At 47.9% G+C, this 26,518-nt stretch overlaps 1 protein-coding gene across 1 annotated transcript in view; it reads left to right on the forward strand.

Annotated features, from left to right (window-relative positions):
* Positions 1-5,375: 5,375 nt before the first annotated feature.
* RSPO4 (R-spondin 4) overlaps positions 5,376-26,518 on the forward strand; it is a gene marked incomplete at both ends in the record, with an annotated part of 39,440 nt that continues 18,297 nt past the window's right edge. The window contains one exon of the mRNA XM_082857815.1: positions 5,376-5,454. Coding sequence (XP_082713941.1) covers positions 5,376-5,454 — 79 coding nt within the window. The remainder of the gene's footprint in view (positions 5,455-26,518) is intronic.

A 26,518-nucleotide genomic window follows, 5' to 3' on the forward strand; every position in this document is an offset into this window, starting at 1 on the left:
ACATGCACCCCAATGTTCATAGCAGCACTATTTACAATATCCAAGACATGGAAACAACCTAAATGTCCATCAACAGATGAATGGATAAAGAAAATGTGATATATATATATCTGAATTTGCCATAAAAAAGAATGAAATAATGCCATTTGCAGCAACATGGATGGACCTAGATTTTATCATACTAAGTGAAGTAAGTCAGACAGAGAAAGAGAAACATCATATGATATCACTTATATGTGAAATCTAAAATATGATACAAATGAACTTATTTACAAAACAGAAACAGACTCACAGACATAGAAAACAAAACTTATGGTTATCAAAGGGGAAATGGGGGTGGGAGGGATAAATTAGGAGTTTGGGATTAGCAGATACAAACTACTATATATAAAACAGATAAACAACAAGGTCCTACTGTATAGCACAGGGAACTAAATTCAATATCTTGCAATAACCTATAATAAAAAAGAATATGAAAAAGAATACATATATATAACTGAATCACTTTGCTGTACATCAGAAATTAACACAACATTGTAAGTCAACTATACTTCAGTTTTTTAAAAATCAGTTGCATTTCTATACACTAGGAATGAACACATGAGGCAGCAAAACTAAAAATACAGTACCATTCACAATTGCTTTTTAAAAAAGGAAAAGAAATACTTAGGTGTAAATCTAATAAAACATATGCATATGCTGAAAATGACCAAACATTGATTTTTTTAAAAATCAAAGACGATCTTAATAAACGGAGAGACATATCATGTTCACGGATTGGAAGATGCAACATAGTCAAGATGTCAATTCTCCCCAAATAGATATACGTACTTAATGCAATTCTGATCAAATTCCCAACAAGATTTTTTGAAGACATAGACAAAATCACTATAGAATTTATATTGAAAGGCAAAGGAACTAGAATAGCTAAAACAGTTTTGAAAAAGAACAAAATGGGTAGGATCAGTCTACCCAATTTCAAGATTTCTTATGAAACTACCATAATCAAGACAATGTGGTACTGGCAGCCAGAACAACGCATAGTTCATGGAATAAAATGGATAGCCTAGAAATAGATCCATACAAATATACCCAGTTAATTTTTGACAGAAGAGCAAAAGCAATTCAATAGAGGTAATACAGCCTTTTCAACAAATAATACTGGAGTAACTGGACATCCACAGGCAAAAAAAGAACCTGACTTACACCTCACCCTTTATACAAAAATTAATTTGAAATAGATCATCGACTTAAATGTAAAACAATATAACTTCTAGAAAAAAATAGGAGAAAATAGTTGAGACTTGGGACCAGGCAAATGTTCTTAGATTTAACACCAAAATCATGATCCATAAAAGGAAAAATTGATAAAGTGGACCTCATTAAAAGTAAAACCTCTGCTCTATGAAAGACACTGGTAAGAGAATGAAAGGACAAATTATGGACTAGGAGAAAATATTAGCAAATAACATATAGAATAAAGAAGTCTTAAAATGCAACAATAAAAAAATCTAATTAAAAATGTGCAGAAAGACATGCACAGACGTTTTTGCCAAAGAGGATACACAGAAACTTGTATACAAACGCCCACAGTTGCTTTAGATTTAATAACCAAAAACTTGAAATTATTCAAATGCCTTTTGGTGGATGAATGGTTAAACAAACTATAATACATCCATATCATGGAATACCACTCCGCAATAAAAAGCAACTATTAATACATGCAATAACTTGGACAAATCTCAAGGAAATTATGCTAAGTGAAGAAAGACAGTCTCAAAAGGACACATACTGCATGATTCTATTATATAACATAAGTGTAACAACATAATTATAGAAGTGGAGAACAGATTAGTGGTTGTTAGGGGTTAGGGTGGAGGGGAGGGAGTGGGTGGGATCCTAAAGGAAAGCACAGGAGAGCGAGTCTTGTCATGGTCCAGTTAGGCATCTTGATGTGGTAATGGCTACATGAAACTATACATGAGATAAAATTGCATCCCAGGAAACTCTTCAATCCCTGGCAAACCAGGAGAGTTGGTCACTCTAGCAGAGGCCATCCAGCAGCCCCTGTAGCTCTGAGGAGGCATTTGGGCTTCACCTGGAAGAAAAGCCAGGTCCTCTGGCTGCTTAGGAAGAAGAGCTTGTAGGGGCCAGAACTGCCACAGCCAGGAGCTACTACATCAGTGGAGCCAGAGTGGCAGCCTGGCCAGATGTTCACCAAATGTTTGTTTTCCCCCTGAGCACATGGCTAGACTATATTTCCCAGCCACCTTTGCAGACAGATGTGGCACGTGACTGAGTTCTGGCCAGTGAGATGTGGGGGGACATGATCTTCGCCTCCAATATGTGGTCCTCCATGCCCTGCCCCTTCCTCAGGGAGCTTTAAGCCATGTACCAGAGAGCAGAGCACAAGCTGGAAGGAACCTCGGTCCTGGCTATCCAGGATCTGCTGATCAGGAACACGCACTGTGAGCATAACGCATTGCAGCCATTAGACCCATCTTCATTTATTTGTGACGGTGTCCAGTGGTTCCTTAACTGATGGCCCCTGGTGTGTACACCTCCTATTCTGCCATCAGCACCACTGGTCTTGATGTCCTCCCTGTGTACCTATGTTTGGGGAAGGCGACTGCATGGCAGGCTGGGATTCCCAGACAGCCCTCCACAGCTACAGAGAACCCAAGACCCTCTGGGCAGCTCAAGGTTTGGTGGGGGCCTGAGTTCTGGCTCTTAGAACCCTGGAAATACCAAATTCTGAAAGGATAGGAAGGGCCCTTGGAGAACACAAAATCCCATCCGTACCACTGAATGAATGGGGAAACTGAGGCCCTGAGAGAGAATAGGAGGTAGTTGACGTCCCACAATGAATGAAGGGATGAGTGAACATTCATTCATTCCTTTATTCATTCCACAGATATTTATTTAGCACTTTCTGTGTCAGGCACAAGGATAAAACAGAAGATTCCTGCCCTCATGGAATTCACAAACAGGCAAATTACAAACATGAACAGGCCTGGTGGTGCTCGGTACTATGGACAATAAAGCAGGACCAGGGGATAAAGGGCCCAGGCATCTATTTTGTCTGGAGTGATCAGAGAGGGCCCCTCAGAGGAGGTAACCTTGAGTGGAGACAGGCCCTGAGGATATGTGAGGAAGGATTTTCCAAGCAGAGGTAACAGCAAAAAGCCCTGCTGGGGACACATGGCAGAGTTTGAGAAGCAGAAGAAGGCCTGGGGGCGGGGGGTGGTGGTATAGGTGGAGCAGAGGGAGTCGGGGGGAGAAGAGGCGAGAGGCTACAGGCTGCGGAGCTCTGTGGCTACTAAGTGGCCCCAGCCTCTGCCTGACTCCCATGCACCCTGCCCTGCCCCAGCCCTGCTCACCTGGGGGATGGCCTGCTCTGGACTCTGGAGACTTCAGGACCGGTGGTGGCTGGGTAGGGGCTGACTTTCAAACTTCTTAAAGTTTGAACTTCTAGGGTCATCTCATTTCTCGAAGTACCCAAATTCCATGTATAAGCTGGGAGACTCCTGCATCTGGAGAACTCATTCATTCATTCATTCTACAAACATGTTGCACACCTGCTCTGTGTCCAGCATGAGCTAGGCTCCAGGCATCCCAATATGACCTCATCTCTGGCCTTAAAGAGTTGACAGTTCAGAGGAAGGGACAGACAAATCCATAGTTACCACCTGCTGTGATACAAGCTGTAATAAAGAGATTGTGGGAGCCCAGAGGAGACACTGGACCTGGCCTGAGAATCAGGGAAGGCTTTCTGGATGAGGGGCGTATTCAGGACTGGGTCCTGAATGAGTCAGTGGGGATGGGGATGGCATGTAGACCAACATCCCATGGAGAGGCCACTCATGAAAGGCTCAGAGGTGTGAGAGGCTTGGAGGTGTCTGGGAAATACTGCAAGGAGTTGAGATCTGGGATTAAAGGGGTGAAAGGAGGAGTAGAGGGGAAGACGGAGATCAAAGAAGTCAGAACAAGAGGGCTTTGTAGGGTCTGGTGGATGGGGACCATGCTGGGACACCTGGGTGCCCATCCCACCTCTGCCTTAGACTTGCTGGGCTGCCTGAGCTAGGCACCTCGATTCCCGAGGTCTCAGTAGCCCCATCTGTGGAATGGAGCCATTTTGGGGGGGGTGGCTCTGACATTCCACCAAGACTCCTAGGATGTTGTTTGTCAGTATTCGTGGAGCCCTACAGAAGAAGAACAGCCAGGGCAGAGTTGCCTCACTCTCTGTGTTTCCCTCCCCCGACATGCCCTCAAATGTCTTCATTATACTGGGGGCCTTACTAAGGATGAGGACAAGGGGCTGGAGAAGGAGATGCCGGCATTTACCTTCTTTTTTTTTTTTTTTTTTTTTTTTATCAAACTACACACACAGGATAAAGGAAGGATAATTGGTCAGCAAGAGACTGTCAAGGGTAAGTTCCTCTGTGCCCCAAGCAGTGGCTAAAAGGGTGGACACTGGACCCAGACAAACCACTGATCTGCTGTGTGGCCTTAGGCAAGTCACTTGGCCTCTCTGAGCTTCCCTTTCCTCCCCTGTAAAGTGGAGCTAATCAGAATAGAACCTCGCTGGGTTGTTTTGAAGATTATATCATGTGTAAAGTGCTTAGAACACCACCAAGCACGTAGGCCTCAAAGTGATAGGCAGTATTATTCTTACTCTTACTGTTTTTAGTGGGCAAGGTGGCCGGAGGCAGGAGTGCACCGTTTGTTGGGGAGAAGGAGGGATTTGGCTCTGAAAGCGTTAAAATTGTACCAGCTGCTCCCATCCTGTAGACAAGGCTGGAGGAAACACAGTTCAGGTCCTGGGCCCCTTCACTGGCTAATTTATCAGGTGCTGGTCACTTCGGGGCTTAGGAGAAAGAGGAAACAGAGAAAGCGGAAAAAGAAAATCCGAGGCGGAGAGTGGGGTGGAGGGAGATGCTGAGAGGAGGGGGTCACCTGGCGTCCGCGCGTCTGTACCTCTGTGTGTGGCGTGGAGGACCGTACCTGTGTATGCCACGGGACAGTGCCGGGCGCGGGAACGACGCCAGAGCGCGCACGGCGTGACAGACCGACCTGGCCGGGCGACCCCCTCCAACCCCACCGCGCGCCTTCCCCAAACGGGTTAATGCACCGCCCCCGCCTCGCTGGCTCCTCCCCGCCCGCCCCTCCCAGCCCCGCCGACGCCCTCTCTAGACCTGGAGGTCGGACCCTGGGCTGACTACAGGTCCCTGGCGGCGGGACCGACCCCGCACTCGCGGATGCTCCCGGCGCGCCCCGAGCAGCCCCTGCGCCCTCTGTGCCGCCGCCGCCGGTAGCCGCTGGGCCGTCGGGCCTCCCAGGGAGCCCCGCGCCCCCGCCCAGACCAGGCTGCCCAGATGCGGGCGCCACTCTGCCTGTTGCTGCTCGTCGCCCACGCCGTGGACATGCTCCCCCTGAACCGAAGGAAGAAGCAAGGTACGAGGGGCAGCCGGCAGGGTGGGCGGGAAGACGCCGCGGGATAGTCAGGGGGGTCGCCCTTGGGGCATCTGCCTGCTGCCCGATGCCCGGGGCTGTTAACTCTTCCAGAGTGCTGTCAATCTCACTTTACAGATGGGGAAACTGAGGCCCCAGGGCACCCGTGGGGCAAGCTGGACCAAGAGGCTCTCCAGGGAGGGAACGAGCTGCCAGGGCTCTCTCATTGCCCCCGCTCCCTATAATCACAGCATTGCTGGGCGAGGGGGGGGAGTGACTTTTGCAGAGACAGGAAGCCTCAGGTGGCAGGCTAGAGGTCGCAGGGTCTAGGGGACAGAGTCAGTGGCTCAGAAATCATCCCAAGCATGCATACTGAGCCAGGAGGTGACATAAAGAGCCCTGAGCTGGGAGTCCAGATGCCCCTGTCTCAGCCCCATTACAGACCCTGATCCCCCACATCACTTTCAAGAAGCCAGTCATTTTTGGTGGGTTCCCCTCTGGTGAGGGCATGAGCTGCATGAGCTCAGAGAGACCTGAGTTTGAAGACATTTGTTCTGGGATGACCTGGAAGACGTCCAGCCCCTCTAAGAGCCTCGGTTTTTCCATCTTGACCTCCTAGGGCCACTAGGAGGATGTACCAAGGTTCAGACCATAAATGCACCTGGGGCACAAAGCCAGGGGCCCCTTGCACTCTCACCTCGGGCGTCCTGTGCCACAGCCCCTCCCTGAAGGAGTCAAAACATCCTCAGGAGGTGGGTTTGAGGCTGTCCCTGCAGAGCCAGGGTTGGCAGAGCCTGGGGGACCGAGGAAGGTGAGCAAGTCCCATACCTGAGCCGGCCGCCCTTTGGCCTCCGGATGGCAGCCTGAGAATCAACAGCCAGCCACTGTGCCCAGGGTCTTCTACTCACGGAGGGAATCCCCACTACATCCTCATGACATAGGGCTTACCCCATTCTAAAATCCAGGTGCCAAGGCTCAGACAGGCTAAATAACTTTGCTAAGTTGACCAGCAGGTGAATGAAGACCCTGTGTCTTCTTTCCTTGCAGCTCTGGTGTGAAGTCTGAGCTTGGCTACATGGGAAAGAGAACGAGAGTCTTCCCTCTGGGGGATTCTAGTCCACCTGAGTGAAAAAGCCCTAAATAGACACGGTTACTCCTGGAGTGAAACAGGAGGCAGAGAGAGGCTGTGGGAGAATTGGGGGTGGGATTGGGTGGGACAGAGAGACTGTGGCCTGAAGGACTTCAGCTCCAGGTGTGACTGGACGGAGGGATCCAGGGAGAGGAGAGGTGGGTGGACTTCACATGAGCTGGGGGGCATCTGGGACCTCATGGGGACACTGCTCTGTGAATGGCCCTTGTATAGTAGTTCCAGTCGTGGGCTCTGGAGTCAGCCTGCCTTGTTCAAATCCCTGCTTCCCCAGTTACCAGCTGAGTGACCTTGGGGAAGTCACTTTGCCTCTCTGAGCCTCAGTTTACCCATCTGACGGTCTTTTAGAAGCTCTCTAAGATCTTTCTCAGTTTTTAAAAAGACCAAAAAAATAGATAAATAAAAACTGTCTCCTCAGCGACTCCTCTTTCAAATAGGAATAATAATCTTCAGTATCCAACTCACAGGGCAGATGTGGGTAAGACTGAATGAGTTAGTGTGTATGTTACACGAGTAGCCAAGTACAAGTCATTCTCCTTTCCTGTCCATTGCGTCCTTTGCCTCTCATAACAGCCTAGTGGGGCTGGGGGGATGCTTATTTCCTAGACAAGGAAACTGAGATTCAGAGAGGAAAATTGATTTGTCCAGCGTTGCACAGAGGGTTAGTAGCAAAGCAGGCTTGAATCTCAATCCGTCTGACATGACGCTGAGAAGATATCTCCTGAGCTGTGCTGGTCTTCTCTTCTCAGAGCCTCACTTTCCCCATCTGAAGAGTAGCTGGTTTAGAAGATCTTTAAGATGCTTTAAGATCTAAAGATGCTAAAGATCTTTAAGATCTTTAAGATGCTTCTCAGTCAGTTCTGAAAGACACACACACACAAAGAATAAAGAAAAAGAAAACTTTCAGTCCCTCCCCCCATCCCCAGTTGCTCAGTGAGGTCGGGCATGGCTGCGCCTTACATAGCCACCATTTGGTGAGGGGGCTATTGGCACCCCTCCCCACGGTAGGTGATCGCTTGCATCTGGGGCACATGCATGTCCAGTGCAGCGTCTTCAGAAACAGGCTTGTGGCTCCATTTATCAGTCAGGTGCAATGGAGATAGCCTTGGATTTCGGTCCAACCGCCAACCCCTTTGGGTAAGTGGATTCCGCACCACCACCTGCCCGCTGCCCACAGCTTTGGTTTCCCCATTGGCAATGGGGTGGAGGTGGAGGGGTAGCAGAAGGCTTCCTGTAGCATCTTCTGCAAGGTGGTCATAGGAGTCCTGGCCAAATAGGTATGAGAGATGCTGGCTTTAGCAGATTTCTTAACTGTGGGACTTATCAGAGGATTCATAGTGAAGAGGCTGAGGATAGAGAGTGGGACCTTTCCCAAACCAGTTAGATTAGAAACCATTTTTCGTAAGACAGCTGCTTGGAAAATTGCACATGAGATCCCTGAGGGTCTTACCAGATTTGACATTCTGGTCTAACTTTGGCAGGAGAATGTGTTCTGAAGGCACCTAGGTATTGGCAGTGTCTTTTCTTTCCTTTCCTTTCCTTTTCTTTTCTTTTTTCTCCCTCCCTTCCCCCTTCCTTCCTTCCTTCCTTCCTTCCTTCCTTTCTCTCCCTCCCTTTCTCTCCCTCTCTTCCCCTTGTTCATTCAACAAGCATTACAGGGCAGACCGTGTGCCAGGCTCTGTGCTGGGAACTTTGGGAGTGCCAAGGTGAACAGACCTGGGGCCTGTCCTTGAGGAGCTGCCAGTGTGGAGGGATGCCCTTCCCTGGCCCTCTCCTACCTCCCCTGCGTGCCCAAGTTCTTGGCCCAGCCTTTGGCCTACTCTGCAAGGTCAAGAGGAACACTCGCTGGGCCCAGCAGCCACCCAGGCTGAGTTGTCACCCTCGGAGCCTGGTTCCCACAGACCATGCTTCCTCAAGCTCCAGCATCACTGTTTTTTGATGAAACCTAATTTTTCTGTTTCCAAGACAAGAAAGACTAAAAGAAAAGGCTTGAGAACAGTTCTTGGATCTCAAGTGACTCTTACAAAACAACATGTTGATTAATTAAGTATAAATGAATCAGAACCAGATGAGGACGTTTCTCTTGAAACATGCTGGGGTGTCCCCACAATAGGACAGTCGGGCAGGGTGAGGGGGCCCTGGTCTGTACCCCTACCTCAATACGGAGCTTCATTTAGGCAATGAGGAGAGGACAGGCCGTGACTGACTTTCCCAGCGTCCAAGGCCTTCTGGGGAGGGGGCTTGATGGAAACAATTGTCACCCACATTCACATGGTGCCTTTAGATCCTTCTAGACCTGAGGCAGCAAAGGGCAGAGGGAGGAGCTCTGAAATTCAGGGCCCTCGCCTTCCCTGGATGTGTGATTTGGGGCAGTCCACCTACCTTCTGCATTGGTTCCACGTCTGTGAAATGGGAACAGTTGTACCTACCTCTTTGGTGTTTGGGACGGTTCACCACAGTCCCGGAGGGAAGGTGTCCAAAGGCATAGAGTAGGTGCTTCCTCAGGACTCAGCCACTTCCCCCTCCCATTTTACAGCAGAGCCGGATGCTCCCTGGGCTGGGGGAGGGGGGTTTCATGCAGGCTGAATCTCACCTCTGCCCTTCTCCCCTCTCTGAGCCTCTTTTTCTTTATCTGTAAAAGGACTGTGGCAGCGCCCACTCCAGAGTCCTGTTAGGGGGACTGAATAGAATAATTCTCTGTAAACTGAAAAGCCCTATGCGGATGGCCAGGCCAGCAGCACCGTCCCCTGTACACAGACAGAGAAGCTGAGACACAGCAAGCAAGTACCTGAGGCAGGGGTGGCGATCGGGGACGACCCAGGTTTCTAGTCTCCAGGTCAGGGCCATGGCTGGGCCCAGAACAAGGGGTATCCCACAGACCACCCTACCCCTGCCCAGCCACGAGAGGAGACCCTTGAGGCCACTTGGGGCCAGCCACGTGCCGGGAGCTCTGCATGTGGGTTTCGACATCTGACTGACTATGGCGCTACCTGTGTTACACCTATTTCCTAGACAAGGGGTCTGAGGCCCCAAAAGGGGCAAGGACCTGCCCAGGAACTCCCAGAAGCCGAGCTGGTACGTGGACCCAGAGTTTTGGAGGCTCCAAAGCCTGTGCATAGAAAAATAAATGAATTCTGCTAGAGACTTGCCAGCGGCTGCAAGGAGGAGGCGTCTGAGAAGAGCCTATCAGAGGGCTGCAGAGGTGGCAGCAGCATAGGAGCTGGGGACTCTGGCAGGAGGAGGGCAGGGTCTGGCCGGATGGGAAGGGCCGAAGGGGCTGTGTGGCAGAGGGAGTGGAGGTCCGATGGCAGACAGGCCAGAGCCCAGCATCCCCTAGGGATGTCAGGAATGGATCCATCAGAAAAACTGACATGGACAGGATCCCTCAGTGCAGCCCAGAGAGGCTGGTCGGCGGCAGTCCTGGGCTCAGCTGAGGAATCTGAGACTCAGAGGTGGGACGTTACTTGGCTGAGGTGTCACAGGATAAGGGGACCTTCTTGCCTTTGTTCCCCTGCCTCCTCTAGTCCATCTGTCAGTCCACTGTCTCTTCATCCATCTTTCCATCCTTTCATCTAGTGAAAAAACTGAAGCTCACTTCGATGCAGAGTGTTTCCATCAGCAGATGAGGGAGATGAATTTAGTAAATGCAGCTAGTGTTTAGAATGCCGAAATGGAGTAGAATGGATAAAACAGAACAGAATAGTATAGAGTAGAACGAAATAGAGTGGGGTCGGCAAACTGTTTTTGCAAGAGGCCAGATAGTTACTATTCTAGGCTTCATGGGACATATTCTTCCTGTTTTGTTTTGTTTTCTCACAAGCCTTTAAAAATATTAAACCATTCTTAACCTACAGGCCATACAAAAAGAGGCCATAGCCCAAAGTTAGCCCATGGGCCATAGTTTGCCAGCCCCCTTTTTAGAAGATAGCAGAGTGCATTGCAAGTGTTAAGATTAATTATCATTTTGAGAAATGGGTTTCGGCTTACATATGTATGTGAATGTATGAGTGGGTGCATGTGTGTGCACATGGATGTGGGTGTGTGTGGGAGTGTATGAATGAGTGTGTGTGTACTCTGTGTACTGTGTGTGAACTGATGTAAAAATGTAATTTTTACCATTCCCCCAAAAGTGCGGAACTTTTGGCCGAGCCCAATGCAGTGCCCCTGACAGCTCCGAGAGGCGGGTTCTAGGGGATCCCAGTACTGCAGATGGGGAGACGAAGGCCCCATGGGTCACACAGCCATAGGCGTGTGAACCCAGAGAGTCTGGCTCTGGGGCCCCAAACAGGACACCGAATTGCCTTTATAAGTGGCAACTGCCCTCGACACATTTTGCAAACCTCTGTTTCTTGTGCTTGTTTCTAACGGCCCAGGATCTGGCAGCCACGTCCTTCCCAAGGTGTTTTCTTTTCCCAAGGTAGATTTTAGCCCTAGGACCCATTGGGGGCCTAAATATCCCTCCTGCATTAGACACCCTCAAGCAGCCAGTGAGCGCCGGACATTGCATGTTCCTTTCTCATCGACCCTCCCCCAACCCTGCCAGGTGGATGTGGTTGCCCCTCTTCCTTTACAGAAGAAGCAGGCTTGTCCAAGGTCACATAGCCAGTGTTCCTGATTCCAGAACCACAGGAGCAAATCCCGCCTACTATAGACTACTCCAGAAAGTCCACCTAATGCTGCCATTCACCACCCTGTCATTTATATAGCACTTTATTGTTTGGAGAGCAGTTCAACTTTCATTTTCTCTCTGGAGTTCTGGAGAAGGTAGAATAATGGAATGTTAGGACTGAAAAGGCCAGTTGAGACCTTTGAGACCCACGCTTGTAAAAATGGAGCCTCAAGTGAGGAAGTACCTCACCCAGCATCACCCAGCCAGGAGTGGAGGTGAGGATGCAGGAAAGCGAACGGGGGAGGTGATGGATAGGCAGAGGAAGGCAACTTACTCCAGGGCCTGGAATCTGGTTTAGAGCTTCTCAGAGCCTCAGTTTCCCCTGTGTGACTTGGCCATACTCAGTCTGCTTTGCCTTTCTCCCAGGCCTAGAAGAAATGCTAGATGAGAGGATGGAACCAAGAGGGCTTTCACAGCTTGAAGGCTGTCTGCAGAGGTTTCTTAATAACCAGAGGCCAGCCTGTGGTCCAGGAGCCTCGTAAGGGCCTCCAGAGTTACCTGAGTGCCACATGGGGTCTGTGGCCTGGCTGTGTGGTCCCATAAGAGGGACCTGGTGGAGGCCTGGGCCCCACACAGAATCACCATGGCCTGGAGGGCAGTCCTTCCATCAGAGCCCCAGGCTGTGGACACTGTCAGGACGTAGATCAGCCCCAGACCCTGTGGACACCCAGGAGCACACGCCTCACGTATATATGTTCCTAAAAACATTTATTTGTTTTTTTTAAAGTACTTAATTTTCACTGGCACCAAAGGTTTAGAAAAGTCTCTTTCTGATTTGGTTTTATGGCTGAGCATTTACTCTATGCCAGATGTTACCTGTGTTGTTTTATTTTATTTGTCAATGTCAGGTACTATGCATATAAACTGACTAAATTCTCCTAATAAACCTGTGACGTGGGTACTATTATTATCCCTGTTTTACATATGAGAAAACCGAGGCACAGAGGGGTTAAGTGACTTTCCCCAGGACACACAGCCAAGTTCAAATCCTTCCTAGTCCCAGAGCCAAGCTCCAAGTACTGAGCTCAGTTGCCTCCCACCCTTATTTAGTCCTCGCATCAACTTGCGAAGGGACTGTTATTATCCACATTTTACAGAAGAGGAAACTGAATTAAGAAGAGAGGAGCATTAGTTGAAGTATGTGAAACTGCCATTTCTGTAGGTTGAAAACAGCCAAATATTAGCGATTTCATGTGTTCCCAATAGCTTGGCAAGTAAGTTTGGCAAAGCCAGGATTTAAACCCAGACAATTGATTCCAAAGGTTGGGTGCATAGCCGTCCTGCCTGGCCTCCTCCCAATTCATCCAGGTGATAGCCCACGAGGTGATTTGATCCTTTTATTCTCCAGAGGCCCTCCAAGCATAGAGAGGGCAATCGACCTGCCAGGGTCACACAGCCAGGATGGGGAGAGGTTGGAATGTGCCCCCCAGGTCTCCATAGCCAGAACCTCCTTTTCTCAGCCCTGTGCAGCAGTCAGCGCCACTCGGGACACATGAGCCCTCGGCCCCACCCCTGGGGATTCCTCCAGGGTCCCGAAGGGAATGGTTTGTTCCCATTGCCTGGGTGAAGCTCACTCATCTTGAGCACTGCTGCCTCAGGCTAGGCCACTACTGCCTGCCCCTGGGATGGTTTCTTGTAATGCCGCGTGACTCATAGGGCCCCTGCTCTGTGTCCCGTGGTGGGGACTCCCCTGTGCTGCTGTGGGTGGGGGGTTCTGTTTCAGCAGCTCAGAAGAAAGGCATTCTCAAGCCTGGGGGACCCAGACTACATAGGGAAACCACTCCCTTTCCCTGCAGCCTGACTGCAGTACCCACATCCGCAGGGGTGGAGACACCCAGAAAGGAATGTCACAACTGCCCTTCTGCAGCCTGCTCTGGTGTTGGCAGGCAGGCACAGCTGTGTCTAGCAAGTGCCAGATGAGCAGTGGGAGGCTGGCTGGCTGTCACGAAGGCCACGACCTCTACTGCTCACCAGCTGAGTGACCTTGAGCAGGTCACCTCTCCCCTCTGGGCCTCAGTTGGCTAATTTGCAAAATGGGGCATGAAACGCATCCCTAGCACATAGTGAGTGCTCAGTTAGTGACTATGAAGAGTGTCCAGTGCCAGGCAGTGGGTGTGGGATTTGGGCTGTGACAGGCCTGGGCTCAGCTCCCAGCTCTGCTACTGCCGTGATTGGGTGAAAATATTTCACTCCTGAATCTCATTGTTGTCTATCAGTACAATGGGGATGATAATAGCATCTACATCATAGGATTGCCTTGAAGGTCAAAATTGTGCGTATAACCCACCTGCGAGACAGTAGATGCTAATGAATGGTGATCACAGTAATGCGTCATGGGAAGGTTGGCTCCTTCTAGCATCCAGGACATTCCAGCCTGATGTCAGACATGCCCCCGCCTGTGTCTGAAAGTCCTCAGTAGACCTAACTCTCCAAAAGCAGGTTATTTTGGGGAGCCCAGATTCAGAGGATAGGGAGGTCCTAGGTGCTCTGTGTCTATGGCACAGTGACTCACCCTCTCTGAGCCTCTGTTCACTCCTCTGTGAAAGGGAACCTCAGAGAACAGCAGTGAGGATGGAAGGATGTGTGTGTGTGTGTGTGTTGCTGGCACATTATAAAAGTATAAATGATGTGATGGCTGTTTGCGGATGAGGCCATGATGGGGCCTGACATCCTGCCCTCTGCCCATATGGCAGGCTGGAAAAACCCAGTCAAATGCTGTCTTTCAGACCCGATTTTCCTTCCTCCTCCCCTCTTGCCCCGCTTCTGACAGGCATCTGAGTCAATCAGACTTAATTCATAGCACATTATCGGTATCAGCCGAGCTGATAGTACTCTTGTATTACTTTATTTCTCTTTCCTTATTTTTTAAATGGTTACACATTGACAATTTTTAATTTTACTCAAAATTTATTTCACTTATTTAAAATTTTTTCATTTTTATCTTAATTTTATTTTTAAAGTTTTAATTTTTATTAATTTTAGTGTAGTTTATTTAAATTTACTTTAAAATGTATTTTTATTTTATTCTTACATTTTATTTTTCTAAGTTTTTTATTTTATCATTTAGTTTTAAAATGCCATTTTATTTTAAATTTTTTATTAATTTTAGTTTTGCTTTTTTTGTTTGTTTGTTTGTTTGCGGTACGCAGGCCTCTCACTGTTGTGGCCTCTCCCATTGCGGAGCACAGGCTCCGGATGCGCAGGCTCAGCGGCCATGGCTCACGGGCCCAGCCGCTCCGCGGCATGTGGGATCTTCCCAGACCGGGGCACGAACCCGTGTCCCCTGCATCGACAGGCGGACTCTCAACCACTGCGCCACCAGGGAAGCCCAATTTTAGTTATTTTTTATTTTAAATCTTTTAATTTTACTTTTTGGGTTTTTTTCATTTTAAAATTTTTATTGTATTTTTATGTGCCCACTTTTTTTATTGGGTTTCCTGGATTTTTCTTGTCAGTTTATAGGACTTCTTTGTATTACCTACATATTAATCCACTGTTGGTTTTGACATGGAAGATATGTTTCTTCAATCTGATACCCAGCTGCTAACTTTCTATGTCCTTTGGAGAACAGAAATTGTTACTTATAATACTGTTCATGTGATCAATCCCTTGAAGGTTTTTTAGGTAGGAGGGCGTTGTTTCTGCCATATGTTCTGAGCTTTCTGATTTTACAGAAAGTCGTCTTAAGATGGTCTCATGAGAAGGGTGTGAGCCCCCGATTCTGTATCCCTTGAGCGGATCACCCTTCCTGCAAGTGATTCTTCCCTGACAAGTGTTGACAGTCCTGATGCAGCAGCACTCAGCCCTTCCTGAGTACATTCCTGGAACTCAAATTCAGGTGACGCTTCTCTGTCCACCCTCATTCCTGGATGTCCCCTGAGTCATCGCATTTCAGCCAGCACATGTCTGCTGAACACTTGCTGTCAGCTGGCCCCTGTCCTTGGGGGCCCCAGACTGATGAAGGTGGCAGTCCCAATAGAGTGAATAGCAGAGGTGTCAGCTGGAGACCCCCGCCCCTGGGACAGGGAACGTTGGCTTGACGTCCTCCCTGAGAGCAGAGCATCCTCGCAGTGGCTGCCGTTCTCCCAGGGCTGCTTTGGCTGAATAGCTTCAGTTTATAGACCATCTTATTCCCCTGCATCAATAACCCTGCCTCCAACCACCTCCCCCCATTAAAAGAAAAAGAAAAAAACAGAGCACTCAGGACATTTCTGGGTAACAGACTTTATTAAAGGTCTGGGGATGCTGCTAAGGGCTCCATGGTTTCAGACTTAAGACCACTGGGTTGTTCCTGCAGCCTCCCCTCTTCTCCTGTCTGATCCTGCGCACAGCTTGGGGCCCCTCTTTGGCCCTGAGAGACGTATGACTTTCAGTGGCACCTCTCTGCCTTTGGAGAGCCACTGGGCATTAGGCAGCAGGGAGGGGCTGAGAGGCCATCAGGGAGGCATGGCTCCCAGCAGTTAGGAGCTAGGACTCTGGTTTGCATCCCGCCTGACTCTTCACTGTGGGTTCTTGGGTCAACCACTAACCCTAACCCTAACCCTAACATCTCTGAGCCTTAGTTTCCTCATCCATGAACATGTGTAAATGTAGGCCAGCTTTTCAGGGCTGCGATGGGTTTGCAGTGATTTAACACAGGGCCTGGTAGCTCAGGATCCTGCATGCTGCAGACGGCATCAGCCTGGCTCTGCCCATCTGCAGACCTGGCCCCTCAGAGGATCTACAGGGGCTCACAGAGACCAGCACCTCTGGCTGTGGCTGCTCACCTTGGTCCCAGCCCTTAATCCTGGTTTTAACTGGCAAGAAGGATTATGGTTCCCATTTTGCACATGAGGAAACTGGGATCCACTGACAGTGGTTGTAGAATTTCCAGGCCCTGCAAGCCTAGGTCCCTCCAACTGGCTGGGTTTTGGTGTGGTGGAGACAGTGCCCCAGGACCACGAGAGGTTTCCAAGGTAGAGCCCCACCACATACTGTGCCTGTGTCCCCTTCTTCCATTCAGCTCCTCCCTACTGGCATCACACCATTTCTTGAGCACCTACTATGTGCCGGGTGATTTTTGTGTGCATTAGTTACCCACAACCTTCGAAGATAGGACCCGTTTTACAGAAGAGGAAAGTAGAATCCAGGTAGGCGAAGCCACTTGCCCAGGTTTCCACAGCCCCCATACAGTCTGGGTTGGAAGCCAAGCTGGGGCTCCGAAACCAGAGCTGTTTTTCACTGTGCCGGGAATTGGTGAGCAGAGCCCAGGGCAGAGCATAAGGACAAAGTTGGCTCCCATTTGATGTCCTTGGCATATGAGCTGGGCACAGAGCCAGGGGCTCTGTAGGTTGTTACCTCCCTTTATCCTCCGGGCACCCCTTCGATAGCATCACTCTCATTTTGCAGCTGAAGTGTGAGGCTCCGAGAGGTGAAAGGGACTTCCCAGAGTCAAGGTGGCAGAGCTGGGATTCATACCCAAATGTGTGTGACCTGGACTCCCGCCTGCCCAGCATTGCCTCCCTCCCATCTCCCATTTCCTGGGCAGTTGGTCTGGGGACCTGGCCCGGGCAGATGCCACTGTGACTCACCACTTATTCTCACCTTCGAGAATGACTTAGGGAACCATCCAGACAGGGCCTCGGGTTTCAGTCCAGCTTGGGGGCGGCGGTATACAGCTGGTTTAGGGAGCCACTGAACAGCAAGGCGGCTTAAAGCAACCAGAGGGAACCTTGAATGAGACCTTGTCCTGGTGGCCTGCGAAAGTTGAGAGGCCACAGCAGGTCAAAGAGGCACAACCCGAGCCAGTGGCAGGGAGGAGCAGAAGTGATTCAGGCATCTCTGGAGGAGGCTGCGGGGCAGACACAGTCATGGGGTTCTTGGGTTAGGTCCCCTGATTGCGGAGGACGGGTAGCTGAGGTCTGTTCGCACCAGCTACCTGCTGCACCATGGGCTAGGCCACTTACCTTTTAATTCTCATAATATCCCACAAGCAAGACTTGTCCATCTGCTGCTCACAGCCAGCAGCCTGGTCCAGACCCCCTAGGTGGTCACAGGCCTCCGCCCTGGGCTCCCAGCTCCTGCCCCCTACTGTTCATTGTGCTCAGCCCCAGAGGGAGCTTTCAAGATGGCAGACACTCCTTGGCCTGCACCACGCAGGGCCTTCCCATCTTGCTTCCAGGAGAACCCAGCGCCGTCCACACTCCTTCTGAGCCTACCACCCAGGTCTGGGCTGATCTGCCTTTCCGACCAGTCCCTGTGCTCTGGCCTCACTGCTCTCTTGCATGCTAAACCCCTGGACCTTTGTACCTGCTGGTCCCTCTGCCTAGAACACTTTCCTTGTATGTCTCAGCAAGTCCTGTCTTGTGGCCGGGACCCTCCTCTCCTCTCCTCACTCTGTTTACTGTCATTCACTCACTGTCACTATCTCGAATGACCTCCCTCTCCTTTAGGATGCAAACTCCCTGAGGGGAAGGGCTGTCTTGTCCACTGGTGTATCCCCAGTGCCTACAACAGTTCTTGGCACATAGTAGGCCCTCGAGCATATTTGTGAAAGGAACAAGCTTTCCAGTGAGTGGGTGATTGCCTCTGTCTTACATATGAGCAAACCGAGGTTCAATAACGGGCCCAGGGAGTGAAGTGTGGAGCTGGGATTTGAAGGTGGGGTTGTCTGATCCCAAGCCTTAGGTTCCCACCTCCACTCTTTATGCCTCACTGCTGAGCAAGACTGACTGGGAGCCTCATCTATTGTGGGGAAGGGGTGACGATAGTTGTGTCACCTGGAACAGCAAGAGCCCAGCCATCCTCAGTCCCAAAGCAGGTGCAGCAGTGGGTATAGCAGGCCTGGCTGCCCCAGTCAGAGGCCAGGGACCAGGCTGTTCACAAGGCCAGACAGGGAGAGCCAGCTGGCTGGAGATAAAAAGCCAAAGGCACCCATCCAGAGACCGGGGTTCCAGCCCTGCCTTCCAGTGACCCACTGTGTGGCTCTGAACAAGTGCCTGCCCCTCTCTGAGCCTCAGGGCACCATTTGTAAAATAATACTACTATCCGTATACTACAGAGTTCAAACTTTAATAGACACTGCCCAAATCCCTTATGAAAGTGAGCACTGGATGTTGTCAGTCTTTTAGTTTGCCTTTCTGGTAGGTCACAAGTAATATTTTGTTCTTATTCTAAACATCATTTTGAAAATTATTAGTGCAATATAATAGCTCTTCCTGAGGTTACTGGTCCATTTGTCTTTCTTTTTTGAATTACTTGTAATATTTTTGCCCGTTTCACAACCTTGGGTTGTTGCTGTTTTTCTTCTTCTTGATTTCTAAGAGCTCTTTGTATATTAAGGATGGTAATCCTTGGCCTTCTTTTGTGAGGTATGATGATCAGAGTGGACATGTAACAGAGGATCACAAACATGACATTTGCTTTTTTTCTCTCTCTCGCTAATTCTGTTATATCTCTAAAACCCAATCCTTAATAACTTTGGGTAGATCCCAGAGTTTCTGGTATTAAAAAGCTCAGTTTGGTGCTAAATTTTTAAAAACACAGGTCTAATTCAACACTGTCTCCTTCCCCATCACTGACTTGGCTCCTGACTCCACTGATCTGCCCTGTGGGGCGATGTGTCGTCCTCCCTCAGTTCCTCCCCTGTGTGCTGGGGAGCAGAAGAGGGATGGGGACAGGGACAGCTGTGTCTTACTTCTCTGGTGCTGCTGTGGCCTCACAAGTCCCAGCAGTGAGAAAACTCAGGGCTGCATCACCAGTGAGCACAAGGAAGCGGTTGGGTCTAAACGTTCCTATGCCGCCTCCCTCCACACCCTCCGTGTGTGGCAGGTGCCCTACCTGTGGCACAGCTGTGACTTATTAGGGGAGGAGCATGGCCTCGACCTCTTCGCATATTCCCAGCTCCCTCACTACCCCATGGTACCCCTACAGCACCTTTGGGTTGGAAATTTTGGATCAAGTTCAACAGCCTCCTTCAGTGTCCACATGATCTGGACAGAGAATTGGCCAAATGGTGGCAGCGCAGGCTTCTGAGAAACTGACCCCTCCCCTTCTGCATCTCTCATTCATTCTCCCCCCTCCCCCAATAGACGTGGGAAGGATCAGCAAGTGTGTGTTCAGTCAGGGGATGAAATGCCCATTTCCATGTCTTATCGGGTTCCCTCCAAACTGTGAGTGATTCTCTTGCCACCCCACCTGGGTTTAGGGAATTGGGGAAGTGCTGTGCCCCACCGCAGCCCCTGCTAGACAGTCCTTCCTGGATCCTCTTCAGACATTGGTTTACACCAGCTGGTAGGCAGTGGAGGGGGTAGGCAGTGGATGGAGGGTGCAAATATACCTGGCCTCCCCCTTGCTAAGTTCTGAAGGGGGTGTCTGGCTCCAATTCCATACTCACGAGGCAGCTTTCTTTAGAACACAGTGGTAAGGGGAGGGGAGGACTCAGACTTTGTTTCCACCCTTAGTCACAGGTTTTGGAGCAGCAAGATACATCTTGTTCCTTCGTTCACCCAATGGACATTTACAGAGCACCCAGTGTACCCCGGCACTGTGCATGGCACTGGGAGGCGTGGGTGAACAAGACAAGGTGCCTGGGAAATTTCCCTTCCTGATCTAGTATCATTTTGCTCATCTTTCTAAAATGTTTCCACAGGTCTGTGATTTGTCTTTTAACTTTGTCCAATAAATCAAATAAAAGAAAAAAGTTTTTGTTTCTTGTTTTCACTGGAGTCTAGACAAGGGCCTGGTATATTGTAGGCATTCAAGAAACACCTACTGAATGGATGGATGGATGGGTGGATGGATGGCTATTGGGCCCTTAGAAACATTGAGTTTAACCATCCATTTGACAGATGGAGAAACTGAGGCCCAAAGACAGGGAGGGACTTGGCTGAGGACCCACAGAACTGGGATAAGAGTCCATATCTTGTGCTCTCTCCCTTCTACAAGGTTTTGAGAGGGGGAGGGAGCCTGTGGGGAGAGACCAGACCCAGAATAGGGTCCCTAAAGATGTTCACCCCATGTCTGGAGGTCCAAACTGGATTCCCAACTCTTTGTCACCGCTCGGAACCTCCAGTTACCCCGGGTGCTGGATGACAGGGGCTGGGGCTGTCCCTGGAACACTGAGAGGGTCCAGTGCTGAGGCCCAGCCCCATTCCCTGATACTCACTGGCGGCAGAGCCCCAGGTTTTCTCTGCACTGGGAGCTGATGGTATATCCAAAGCTTCCTTAGGGCTTAATTGTAAGAGGCAACGAGGGTGTTTTCATGGGACATATTCTAGGGGCTAGGTTCTCCGCAGTACTTAATAATATCTACCAGTTACTAAGACTTCCTGGCTTTAAATCCCAGCTTGCCACTATGTGATCCTTAGCAAATTACTTACCTTCTCTGTGCCTTAACTTCCTTGTCTGTAAGAGGAGATAATACCTCGTAGGGTTGTTGCAACAGGGTCTGGCCTTGTAAGAGCTCCACACTGCTCACAGCTACCCCATTGTCGTGCACCTACCATCTGCCAAACCCTGTTCTGAGCATGTCAGACACACCAACATACTGACCCTTCTCAGCAATGCATGAGGACAATGATTATGCCCATTTTACAGATGGGAAAACTGAGGCTTAGTTTGTGATTTAGACCCAGGCTGTCTGCTTGCAGAGGCTGACTTAACTGCTACACCATGCTGTACTGCCTCTCCTGCCATTGGTGCTGAGGGACTTCGGGGTCTGAAAGTCTTTAGAGATTATCCATGCCCGTAGGGGATGCCCCCTGAAGTGAGCAGACGAAACCAAGGGGACTGGCTTGAGATCCTCCCCCTCACCCTATGCAAGCCTCAGCCAAAGCAGCTCAACTCTTAGCTGCCTTATTAATCGAGCTCCCAGATCACATCCTATCTTGGGAAAAAGAAAGCCTCCTTGGCTGAAAAAAGTTGGAAAGTCCTCTGTCAAGACCAATCCCTTGTTTTTCTGCTGGGGAAACTGAGGCTGCCAAGGTCACACAGTGAGCCTGAGTCCCAGCTGAGACAGGAAGCACAGTCCTGGCTCCTAGCCCCGAGCTCTGTTCATTGCGGGTCTTCAGCATGGTGGGGTGAAGGGGTCATTTGTGGAGCAAACTGCGAGACCTGGTACCTCTCAGTCGCGTGCATGTTAGGAATCATGTGTTCTCAGTTCCTCTTAAGAAGTTCCCCCACCTTCCCTGGAATCCTGGCACTCATCCTCCCCACGGCTCGTGGGGGGCTCCTGGACTGGATTAGTGGGCACCATCCCCCCTACCCCCGGCCTGTGGCGTCAGGTCTCCAGATTGGCTGGACATGTCCCACCAGGTCCTGACTGCTGCAGCATCCTCCCACTCAGCTGAAGCTGAAGCTTTCACAGCCTCCCAAAGAGCCACAGGAGGCCTCCACAGCCACAAAGCGCCCGGGAGCCGTGAACTCCCCACAGAGGGCAAGGGAATTAGCAGCTAGTGTTTCCTGTCCCCAGTACTGCCAGGTGCTTTATACACAGCTCTTGGGGCACTTTATAGCACCCAAGGCAGGTTCAGAGAGAATCAGAGAAGCAAGAGACCTGTCCGACACCACATGGCCAGACAGCCCCACCATAGGCAAAGCCAAAACCTGTCTGAGTCCACTCCCCAGCCCACAAGTTCTCACTGAGCACCCACTGTGTACCAGGTACCGGTGCTACAGACATGAACAAGTCAGAAACACCTACCTCAGAGAGATTTCGTGTGTGTGTGTGTGTGTGTGTGGTGTAGCAGGGTCTCTTGAGCACCTACTATGTGCCAGGCACTGTTTTGAGCATAATGCATTTTATCTGCAAAATAGCCCTGTAAAAGTCACTAGAAGAAGAAACTGAGGCACAGAGTATTTCTGCAACTTGTTCAAGGTCACGCACACAGCAAACCTATTCTTCTAACACAAAAAGAAAAGGAACTGTCCTCTCCGTATTTTTTCAGAAGAATAGCAACTGCACGTACCCAACACTTCATGACAGTTTTACATGTAGGACAATTGCAAGACAATTCCTTACGCAATTTCACATACCTGACACTTTCACACGCAAGAGGGTTTTGTGACAATTCCACAGACAGATGGATTTTGCAACAGGTTTGCACTCCGGGCAGATTCGTGACAATTCTGTTCATGGATAATGGCGTGCCGAGCTCTGGGGGCGTGGATGCCGGGGAAGCCAGCTGGGGGGTGTGACTGCCTCCCCTGGTCCTGGTCTCAGCCGCTGCTCCTACCCGCCCCCTCACCCACCATGCAGCTTGCCGAATGATGAGGAATCCAGTAACAGTTCTTTTTTTTTTTTTTAATTTTATTTTATTTATTTTTTTATACAGCAGGTTTTTATTAGTCATCAATTTTATACACATCAGTGTATACATGTCACTTCCAATCGCCCAGTTCATCACACCACCACCACCACCACCCCCGCGGCTCTCCCCCCTTGATGTCCATACGTTTGTTCTCTACATTCGTGTCTCAATTTCTGCTCTGCAAACCAGTTCATCTGTACCATTTTTCTAGGTTCCACATATATGCGTTAATATACGATACTTGTTTTTCTCTTTCTGACTTACTTCACTCTGTATGACAATCTCTAGATCCATCCACATCTCAACAAATGACCCAATTTCGTTCCTTTTTATGGCTGAGTAATATTCCACTCTATATATGTACCACATCTTCTTTATCCATTCGTCTGTTGATGGGCATTTAGGTTGCTTCCATGATGTGGCTATTGTAAGTGGTGCTGCAATGAACATTGAGGTGCATGTGTCTTTTTGAATTGTGGTTTTCTCTGGGTATATGCCCAGTAGTGGGATTGCTAGGTCGTATGGTAGTTCTACTTTTAGTTTTTTAAGGAACCTCCATACTGTTGTCCATAGTGGCTGTATCAGGTTACATTCTCACCAACAGTGCAAGAGGGCTCCCTTTTCTCCACACCCTCTCCAGCGTTTGTTGTTTGTAGATTTTCTGATGAAGCCCATTCTAACTGGTGTGATGTGGTACCTCATTGTAGTTTTGATTTGCATTTTTCTACTAATTAGTGATGTTGAGCAGCTTTTCATGTGCTTCTTAGCCATCTGTATGTCTTCTTTGGAGAAATGTCTATTTAGGTCTTCTGCCCATTTTTGGATTGGGTTGTTTGTTTTTTTAATATTGAGCTGCATGAGCTGTTTATATTTTGGAGATTAATCCTTTGTCCATTGATTCGTTTCGTTTGCAAATATTTTCTCCCATTCTGAGGGTTGTCTTTTCGTCTTGTTTATGGTTTCCTTTGCTGTGCAAAAGCTTTGAAGTTTCATTAGGTCCCATTTGTTTATTTTTGTTTTTATTTCCATTACTCTAGGAGGTGGATCAAAAAAGATCTTGCTGTGATTTATGTCAAAGAGTGTTCTTCCTATGTTTTCCTCTAAGAGTTTTATAGTGTCCGGTCTTACATTTAGGTCTCGAATCCATTTTGAGCTTATTTTTGTGCATGGTGTTAGGGAGTGTTCTAATTTCATTCTTTTACATGTAGCTGTCCAGTTTTCCCAGCAGCACTTATTGAAGAGACTGTCTTTTCTCCATTGTATATCTTTGCCTCCTTTGTCGTAGATTAGTTGACCATAGGTGCGTGGGTTTACCTCTGGGCTTTCTATCTTGTTCCATTGATCTATATTTCTGTTTTTGTGCCAGTACCATATTGTCTTGATTACTGTAGCTTTGTAGTATAGTCTGAAGTCAGGGAGTCTGATTCCTCCAGCTCCATTTTTTTTGCTCAAGACTGCTTTGGCTATTCAGGATCTTTTGTGTCTCCATACAAATTTTAAGATGATTTGTTCTAGTTCTGTAAAAACTGCCATTGGTAATTTGATAGGGGTTGCATTGAATCTGTAGATTGCTTTGGGTACTATAGTCATTCTCACAATATTGATTCTTCCAATCCAAGAACATGGTATATCTCTCCATCTGTTGGTATCATCTTTAATTTCTTTCGTCAGTGTCTTATAGTTTTCTGCATACAGGTCTTTCGTCTCCCTAGGTAGATTTATTCCTAGGTAGTTTATTCTTTTTGTTGCAATGGTAAATGGGAGTGTTTCCTTAATTTCTCTTTCAGATTTTTCATCATTAGTGTATAGGAATGCAAGAGATTTCTGTGCATTAATTTTGTATCCTGCAACTTTACCAAATTCATTGATTAGCTCGAGTAGTTTTCTAGTGGCATCTTTAGGATTCTCTATGTATAGTATCATGTCATCTGCAAACAGTGACAGTTTTACTTGTTCTTTTCCAACTTGTATTCCTTTTATTTCTTTTTCTTCTCTGATTGCTGTGGCTAGGACTTTCAAAACTGTTGAATAATAGCAGTGACAGTGGATATCCTTGTCTTGCTCCTGATCTTAGAGGAAATGCTTTCTTCAGTTTTTCACAATTGAGAATGATGTTTTCTGTGGGTTTGTCATATATGGCCTTTATTATGTTGAGGTAGGTTCCCTCTGTGCCCACTTTCTGCAGAGTTTTTATCATAAATGGGTGTTGAATTTTGTCAAAAGCTTTTTCTGCATCTATTGAGATGATCACATGGTTTTTATTCTTCAATTTGTTAATATGGTGTATCACATTGATTGATTTGCGTACATTGAAGAATCCTTGCATCCCTGGGATAAATCCCACTTGATCATGGTGTATGATCCTTTTCATGTGTTGTTGGATTCTGTGTGCTAGTATTTTGTTAAGGATTTTTGCATCTATATTCATCAGTGATATTGGTCTGTAATTTTCTTTTTTTGTAGTATCTTTGTCTGGTTTTGGTATCAGGGTGATGGTGGCCTTATAGAATGAGTTTGGGAGTGTTCCTTCCTCCACAATTTTTTGGAAGAGTTTGAGAAGGATGGGTGTTAGCTCTTCTCTAAATGTTTGATAGAATTTACCTGTGAAGCCATCTGGTCCTGGACTTTTGTTTGTTGGAAGATTTTTATTCACAGTTTCAATTTCATTACTTGTGATTGGTATGTTCATATTTTCTATTTCTTCTTGGTTCAGTTTTGGAAGGTTATACCTTTCTAAGAATTTGTCCATTTCTTCCAGGTTGTCCGTTTTATTGGCATAGAGTTGCTGGTAGTAGTCTCTTAGGATGCTTTGTATTTCTGCAGTGTCTGTTGTACCTTCTCCTTTTTCATTTCTAATTTTATTGATTTGAGTACTCTCCCTCTTTTTCTTGATGAGTCTTGCTAATGGTTGATCAATTTTGTATATCTTCTCAGAGAACCAGCTTTTAGTTTTATTGATCTTTGCTATTGTTTTCTTTGTTTCTATTTCATTTATTTCTGCTCTGATCTTTATGATTTCTTTCCTTCCGCTAACTTTGGGTTTTGTTTGTTCTTCTTTCTCTAGTTCCTTTAGGTGTAAGGTGAGATTGTTTATTTGAGATTTTTCTTGTTTCTTGATGTAGGCTTGTATAGCTATAAACTTCCCTCTTAGAACTGCTTTTGCTGCGTCCCATAGGTTTTGGATTGTCGTGTTTTCATTGTCATTTGTCTCTAGGTATTTTTTGATTTCCTCTTTGATTTCTTCAGTGATCTCTTTGTTATTTAGTAACGTAGTGTTTAGCCTCCATGTGTTTCTGTTTTTTACATTTTTTCCCCTGTAATTCATTTCTAATCTCATAGTGTTGTGGTCAGAAAAGATGCTTAGTATGATTTCAATTTTCTTAAATTTAATGAGGCTTGATTTGTGACCCAAGATGTGATCTATCCTGGAGAATGTTCCCTGCACACTTGAGAAGAAAGTGTAATCTGCTGTTTTTGGATGGAATGTCCTATAAATATCAATTAAATCTATCTGGTCTATTGTGTCATTTAAAGCTTCTGTTTCCTTATTTATTTTCATTTTGGATGATATGTCCATTGGTGTAAGTGAGGTGTTAAAGTCCCCCACTATTTTTGTGTTACTGTTGATTTCCTCTTTTACTGCTGTTAGCAGTTGCCTTATGTATTGAGGTGCTCCTATGTTGGGTGCGTATATATTTATAATTGTTATATCTTCTTCTTGGATTGATCCCTTGATCATTATATAGTGACCTTCCTTGTTTCTTGTAACATTCTTTAATTTAAAGTCTATTTTATCTGATATGAGTATTGCTACTCTAGCTTTCTTTTGATTTCCATTTACATGGAATATCTTTTTCCATCCCCTCACTTTCAGTCTGTATGTGTCCCTAGGTCTGAAGTGGGTCTCTTGTAGACAGCATATATATGGGTCTTGTTTCTGCATCCATTCAGCTAGCCTGTGTC

The sequence above is a fragment of the Leucopleurus acutus genome (assembly GCF_964270905.1).
Source record: "Leucopleurus acutus genome assembly, chromosome: 16".
In the NCBI taxonomy this organism is placed as follows: domain Eukaryota; kingdom Metazoa; phylum Chordata; class Mammalia; order Artiodactyla; family Delphinidae; genus Leucopleurus; species Leucopleurus acutus.